Raw genomic sequence first — 7,802 nt, 5'->3', positions numbered from 1 at the left:
TTGCAAGGCCAGATCCAAACAAAGGAACCACAAGTCTATTCACAAGTGTAAAGACAAAAAAAAAGAAAAAAAAAAAATCTAGATTTTCTATGTTTAGTGCCACTTGTTTCTGAAAATCCCAGCAGCACTCCAAAAAAGCATCTTGCTGAGGTACAGAGCAGTTCAGGAGACACCAAAAAGCCACAGTGTTTGTGAGTTGCAGAGCAAAAGTCAGGAGTCCCAGTACTTTGCTGTATCCAGAAGCAGTACAGGTAGGACACAAAAATGCCAGGGGGGATTAATGGCTATCATTTACAGCTGTCAAGAAAGCATATTGCAATTTCCCTGATGGGAGAAGCAGACATCTCAAAGACAATTTTCAGAGAAGGGCTGGTGTTTTCCTATGTCCTTGGGAAGCAAAATTTCCTGTCATTTCCCATTGAATTCTCTTCTACAACTTGTCTGCCTGAATGCATAGTTACAGTGCTTCAGAATTTTATTAAGAAGCCAAAAAGCTGGGGGTTTTTACTGAAGCAAAAATCCTCCAACCCTCCATCATCTCACCTTCATGACACAATTTAATCAATACCTACCTCCATTTAAATATCCCACCATCTCTTATTCATGATGCTGGAAATTCCTAGAACAATGACTATTTCCTATTCAAGAAACAAAAAATTTTAAATTGTGGCATTCTATTTTTAAATAATAAATAGAAAATATTTATTTTACAGCATTTTCAAGATCATTTTGACAAAAAGGCAGTTTTCATCAAGCATTTGACAGACCAAAAGAAAGAACTTCTACAGAAAGCTTCATAGCTCATACAGCTGCATACACAAGGTGAGCTCTTGCACTTTAGATATATTTAGGTATGTGTATGTTTCCAGTTTTAACAATTACAAACTAAAAGCTAATATACTGAATTTCAAGAAAACTCCTACTCATGATATAATTACATTGCAATAATAAAATCAGTGCTTAATATGTTCAAAACAGACAGATATGAAAACAGTATAGTACCTTGCCACATTGCCATCTCCTCGTCTGTACAAATCTGCTATATTTCTTTTTCTTATCTCTCTCAAGTCTTCAAAGACTGGCTTCTTAGTATCAGCTCTGTGCTACTGACAATATAAGTTTTTGGAAACAGCACAGCAGACCTTATACTACAATTATTAGAAGATAGAATTCATTGCCAGTGCAGTGATCAGCAAAGAAGATACAGCATTTTTCTCGCTGCTTTAAGGAGTAATCAGCACTTTAAATAAAAGAAACAGCAACAAAAAACAATCCCCCTAAAAGCCCCAAGCAAAACAAAAAATCAACCAGCTAACCCTCAGGTGTCTTCAGTTCATTATAGAGGCATCAATATACTGACAAAAATATGTCTTTGGGCAAAGTTCATGCTTTCCACATCAGGATGATGATAGCAATTGGCCACAAGTAATATTGAATATTATATATTATAATATAATATATATATTATAATATTCACAAACATAGTGAAAAGAGGATGAGAAAAAAAGACTCTCTCTGGTTTTGAATATGATTCAAACCTGCCAATACCAATACTGCATAATTAGGGAAAAACTCTGAGATTTGGATCTTCAGAGAAGAATTGATAACAAGCAGGACTTCTTAGAATTCAAATGAAAAGAAATAAAAATAGTAGAATTATGATTAATTCAGAAAAACTCTGGTAGAATATTCAAAAGAAGCATGGTTAAAATTAGGGTTTGCAACTATATTAACAGGAAGAGGTTCCTTTAAAATATTTTTGAAATAAACTGTGGAACTGTGGGACAGATCGTCATCCTCAGCTAAATTCAGCAGCACAAGCAAAAATCATGGCAGCTAAAATCCTGATCTGTGTATGTATAATAAGCACATTTATAAATAGGGTAATCATCATTATAATTAAGTTCAGGCTACAAGAAGTAGACCTGGACTTTTATCATGCCAGTCATTAGGGAGCTTTGGATTAGGCCCATCTCTAGGAAACACATGAGAGATAGAGGAGGAGGAGAAGGAATAAATGACAGAACTACAAGTGCTTGGAAGTGATCTTTAAGCTATATTGTATATTAAACACAATAAGTGAAAGCATAAGGAAAGAACATGCAACTGAACATCATAAAGGGTTTAAAAGAACTGTCAATAGCAAAACCTGGCAATTTATGCACACATTAAGCACTGATGAAATTTCCTGTCATGGCACGATTTTATTTTAAATTATCTGAAGCAGTGAAATAGTTGGATTACTTTTCCTGTCTCTCACCTGCGAGAGTTCTAAAACAGACCGTTTTCTTTTTTTTCTTTTTTTTTTTTTTTTCTGGTTAGCCACACTTAACTGCAAAACATGTAAAATAACAAGTTTTCAATGCACTGGTTATTAATATCATATGTCTACTTCATAAAATATCTGCAAAACAAAGCACCCTATTATAAGGGTAACGACTGTCTTAGCTTGTATATGAAAAAAAGGATGTGTTAGCACAGCATACAAACCTTCAAAGATCTATTGAATATTTGTACCAACGCGATATAAAAACATGATTTAAACATAAAAATATTCATAGTATAGAAGACAATCTTCCAGTGCTAGTTATTGGACATTACTCTTCACACACACCGTACCCACGCATACAATTACACAAACGTACACTCACTCTCCTGCCTGGAGGCTCCATAGCCCCCAGTGTGGAATTGCCTTTCTTCCAGATTAACAGTTGTTGCTCTAAGTAAACAGCTATTTCTCAATGCATTTGATTCCAAAGTAACACAAAGGAATGATACAATGGCATGGCAAAATACGTTATTTTATGAAAAGGTAGTCAATGATTATTGTTCTGCTACAGGAAATGTTGTGTAACAGTTTAGCCACATGGTTTTCAACCTTATACAAAAGGGCAGTTTTTCTAAGTCCTTATCATATTACAAGTTCTATGGCAAGGCTTTCTTCAGAAACCTCTTGAGTCTTAACTTGATCATATTTCTTGCTCTGTTCACAATCAGCATTAAAAGAAGCCCAAATCCCCCAAAAAGCAGCCTAGTATGAAGAAGAAATCATTCAGATAGAAGTCAGTAAGAGCAATGTGCTTTCACATTATCTCATTTCCTCTCCCCAAACTAAAGTTCCACAGTTATGCCACCTGTAGAAACCAGAAAAAAAATGTTTATGCATATATGTCTCATATATAAGTAGCTTTTTTCCCTGCACCACACTCTGCCCTTCCAGGTCCTGGGTGTGTTACTCCCATAGCAGACAGACAGCAGTTATGAGGAGTGCTAATGACTTCTCCATGTCACTCTTCCCAAAGTCCTTTTCAAGCATTGCCAAGAGAGGGTGTGACTAAGTGTGATTATATTTTTTTTCCTGCATGGTTTGTTTTTTTTGTTTTTTTTTTTTTTTGCTATAGAAGATGTTCCTTTAGTTTGTGCTTTGTTATGGTTTCCTAACATTTTCCCAAAGTACGGTAATTTTATTTTTAACAGATAGAGAATCTTGAGCCCTCAGAATCGATTTTTTTATTTTCTTTTTCTTTCATTTTAGTTATTTAAGTGCAGGATGAATTTTTTGCCCTGTCCTTTGTCACTGTTCCCTGCTCTCTCTCCCATGACCCTGGGAGGCTTGTCTGCACAAGTCCTCCCAGTGGGCAGCTGCCAAAGTCCTTCCCATCGTGTCTCTTGCAGCATCTACAGGGTGGACGAGCTTTGCTTATAATCCCTCAGGATGACAGAGGCGTAGGTCACATCTGGGGGTGTGCAGAGCACCGACTCTGACACAGGGGAGCTGGGCACGGAGCTGCCCGAAGCCACTGAATCCCGGAAAGGGGACGGGGGCGTCAGCGCCGGAGAGTCTTCTAGAGTCAGTTTGCTGGTTGCCAGTTCCTCGTCCTCCTCCTCCTCTGTGCTCTTTTCATACACATATCCCTGAATGAGCTTCACCTTCTCACTCTCGGCTTCCTCAGCCGGGGGAGACAGGGGCTCCTCGCTGAAGGCAGCCACCTGCAAAGGCTGCAGGGGCGGCTGCTGGGGTGGCGGGGGTGGGCAGGGGGGCCGCACGCCATTCCCTGAGCCGGGAGCGGGGAGGACAGAGTTGAAGTCGGGGATGCCGGCGGCAAACTTGTTGACCACTCCTTGGAGCTGGTCCATGAGAGACTGTGGCTGCAGGGGCAGGGTCTTGGGGGACTGCTCAGGCAAGAAGAGCTGGGTTTCCTCCGCCGTGGCCTGCAGCGGGGGGGTCGTTGCCACCCGCCTGTGCACCACCATGGAAGGACTGCTGGACTGGTTGAGGTGAACGGGCTCTCTGTCTTCCTCCACCACATTGTACAGAGTCTTAGTGCTGATGTCAGTAAAAGTCAGACTTTGGCCGTGGTAGTCTTTAGTGAGGGGTTTGATCACCGCTGTCTGATTGCACCCTGTCTCCTGGTTCTTCACATGCACTGAGAGTCTGTGCCACGTATGTTCCCCCTTTGGATCTTGTCTTCCACCTGGTTCAGACCATGACACAGACTTTCCATTAGAACTATGAATAAAATAAAGATGGTTTATTTGCATTTACATTACGAAGACACAGGCAGTATAACAAACAACCCTACAAAAATGCTGATTGCTTTGCCTCATTAGTAAGCCTCCCCCCTCGAGTTTTTCATGTCCTCCCAGAAATACTACATGAGAAAACAACACTATGATTCTCATCCAAAAGTAATGTTGGTTATCCATCCTACAGCCAACCTGGAAAGGCTAGTCTGCGGGAAGGGCTCTGGGAGAGCCATCTGTGGTTTGAGGACTTGAGCTGTCATTTAGTATCTAGGTTTGCTCACCATTTTGCAGTAAGGAAGAAAAAAAACACAGGAAAAAAGTCACAGGAAAAGATTTAATTAAGCCTGATTTGCAGTTTATAGGAAATATTTTCAAGCTGTTGGAAGAAAAACAATCCACAGTCATAGCCTTTGGCAAACTGGGTAGAGATAAATTATTGCTAACCACTCCTTTCCCTTTTATTCCGTCTTCCCCTTAGAAACAGATTAGCTAACAGAGAAATGAAGTACTCCCCGGGCCTCTATCAGGTGGGAGGTAAATGCACTTCTTCCCGGGTGACTGTTATTTACAAACCAAGCTAAAATTCTAGGACAGAAAACTGTTGGTTTGTGTGGGAGGAGGAACAAGCAGCAGCATGACTGTGCTGAGTCAAACCCTCTGACTTCTCATACGGGCTGTGTCCCACCAAAACTCTGGGCAGTTTGGCTGAGTGAGGATCTGAGGGTCAGGTCCGACTCTGAGGAGCTGTAGGGTTTTGCATTTCCCTATACCCTTGAAGGGAGCAGCACTCAAAGCTGAGTGGCAGCTTGTGAGCAGCTGGTGGGACAGGGAGCTGAGCAGTGCTTTAGAGGACCAAGCAACTGTTTAATTGCAGGTCACGCAGTAGCGATGGTTCACAAATTCTAAAATATATCATCTGGGTGAAAACCAGAGGCAGAGAGAAATTCTGAGATGATTCAAAGCAGCCTTATCTCAGAATGAGGGTTTCATCCCTCAGGGACCAGAAGCAAACAAAGGATTACATTTCAGACCCTGAGACTGCTGTGCAGATGGGAGACAAAGTGAGTGGGAGGCTGGCACAGAAGCCTCACCTCCTGCTACTGCACACACCAGAGGAGATCGCTTCCCCTACAGTATTGCAGTGTGGTTCTAAGCATTTTGCTTTTCTTTCTCAGACTCTCATGGTTCTCTTTTTTAAGGAGTAAATAATTGCCACTTGGATTTTATAAAAAAAAACCCATATTGACTGACTTTGTCATAGCTGGAAGAGACTGGTACAAAACATATAGTGTTGTAAATCTGTCAAAACAGAAAAAAAATATACATGACAATGTGTCATTTTTCTGTCAAGCAGTCAGTACTCCTGGAGGAAAAAAAAAAAAGGATTTTAGGTGGATCCAAGCTGGGAAACTCATCTCCAACTCCAGACTCCAAATGCTGGGCCTGTGACTCACCACCTCTGTGGGAACTGGGGCACATGAAAGGACCAATCTAAAAAATTCATAACTTCCCAAAGCATGTAGTTGGTAGGACCTGGAGCTGTTTTGATTTAGAGCTTTAACCTAAGAGACAAGAAAGCCACATTCCCAAGTGAAGAAGGAAACCTCTATATTATAGTGATCAATGAAAAGATAAGAATGAAGGTTTAGAAACATTCCTGTTTTGATCAAATGAACTATGGTATGACTTTTTTTTTTTTTTTAATGTGCTATAAAGATAAGCAAATGAGTGTAACTCTTGGGTGTGAAAGATTTTTAAAGTAATGTTTAACATGCCAAGAACTGCAAACTCTTCACACAGAAACACATTTGCTCTACTTTAACTTCAAAACAAGTCTCTCCTTGTAGAGAGGAAAATAAGTCAAGGGCGCTTGTATTTTGCTGATGCTGTAGCTTACAATTACTGCAAAGGGCTTTTCTAAAATATGTTATGGTTATCTGCTGCTTTTTGTGCTAAGTCCACTGCTGCATCATTTCTTCATATCTAGTTCTGGTGCATCACCTCACTTTTGAATCCCCCCTCATACCATCTGTTTTTTCTCTATCTCATTTTATTTCCAAGATTTTGTATTTTACATCAAAGGCAAGCACAGCTATTTTAAGGGGCTCACTACCTCTGTCTTCAAGTCTAACTCCTATTTAGTTCATTTCCCCCTCCCTCACTCTCAAATTCTTCTCCTATTTCTTTCTTCTGTAGCACTTTCCATAGTCTCAAGTTAATGGCCATGCTTAAACAGTGCTGGGACTGCAACGTCCAAATGTGAGCAAACTATTCATCAGGATTTTTCTGGCAGGAACTTGCTCATCAGGGAGAGCTGGTCCTGCTTGCTTCTGCTTGCCAGACCTTACTGCTCATGGCTCCAATGGCCTCATGACAAAGAGCTTTAGGGCTGCATTGGCTCTCTGTGGGACTTGACAAGATCCATGGATTATTGTTCCAGCTCTTTCCCTCTACTTGCTCTTCTTGCTATGTCCCTGCACTGCTAGCCTGTTAAGGAGTTACATTTTGAGATGGAGTCCCAGGACTGTCATAGAAATACCTAGGCTCTGTCTTGCTGGATGGCTGGCAGGTGGTCACACTGAGTTTGACACTTTCAGGAAGAATTCATCATTAAAATGAAAGAACACTCGCTAGAACAAAGAGCAGTCATCTTGAATATCATTAATTGCCATTTAGACAAAAAGCAAAGATGAGTCTGTAAAAGCTCAGACCTGAACTGAGTCTCAGTGAGAGAAGAAGTTGTCTCAACTTGTGCAAAACCAACGATGACAATCTTGACTGTGCAGTCACCACTCGCTAAGTGATTGCTATCTTCTCTTTTGAAGGAAACATCCATTGGAGAAGGTCAAGATCAAAATAATCTGCTTGGGGTAATGGGAGAAGGGATGGTTTCCCACATAAAGGCAAGAGAGAGTACCAAGCCAGGTCACAGCTGGGGTATTGAAAACCTAATGTTCAATTGCACAGTGACGAGATGACACCAAGTGGTGGTTTCTTCGTTTTATCAGTAGGATGATTACCCAGTTCATGTCCACCACGTGTTTATTTATCTTCCCTAACTCTGTCCTTTCTCTTGTGAATTTCTCATAGGATTTAGACTTCACACTTTCTGCACAAAGGTGAACTTCTTGAAATCTCAAGGGATCTTAAGGTTTGTACTTGTGTATACTCAGTGTAACACTTCATGTACTATTTCTCCAAATCCTCCCATCTAGTCTATATATTCAGGCAGATTTCTGAATATCCTATCATCACATAGGGTGGGTTTGCATTTG

The 7,802-nt window shown here is 40.6% G+C and overlaps 1 protein-coding gene and 1 long non-coding RNA gene across 9 annotated transcripts in view; one reads left to right on the top strand and one right to left on the bottom strand.

Moving 5' to 3' along the window:
- Positions 1 to 672: 672 nt before the first annotated feature.
- The window catches only part of GRM1 (glutamate metabotropic receptor 1), a 182,546-nt gene continuing 175,416 nt past the window's right edge, over positions 673 to 7,802 (bottom strand). For 3 of the 8 annotated variants that reach the window (XM_030268163.4, XM_072927053.1, XM_072927051.1), the window contains exon 9: positions 673 to 4,510. In XM_030268163.4, the coding sequence (XP_030124023.4) occupies positions 3,679 to 4,510 (832 nt within the window). In that variant the 3' untranslated portion in view covers positions 673 to 3,678. The remainder of the gene's footprint in view (positions 4,511 to 7,802) is intronic. The other 5 variants (XM_030268165.4, XM_030268167.4, XM_030268166.4 and 2 more) reach the window with 3 other exon arrangements.
- Positions 4,458 to 7,802, top strand: part of LOC115494369 (uncharacterized) — a 25,687-nt gene continuing 22,342 nt past the window's right edge. The window contains exon 1 of the long non-coding RNA XR_003959371.4: positions 4,458 to 7,678. This is a non-coding gene — a long non-coding RNA (uncharacterized lncRNA). The remainder of the gene's footprint in view (positions 7,679 to 7,802) is intronic.

Source organism: Taeniopygia guttata, chromosome 3, assembly GCF_048771995.1.
Source record: "Taeniopygia guttata chromosome 3, bTaeGut7.mat, whole genome shotgun sequence".
In the NCBI taxonomy this organism is placed as follows: domain Eukaryota; kingdom Metazoa; phylum Chordata; class Aves; order Passeriformes; family Estrildidae; genus Taeniopygia; species Taeniopygia guttata.
The sequence above is the reverse complement of the archived record's forward strand: the minus strand, read 5'-3'. Positions and strand labels throughout refer to the sequence as shown.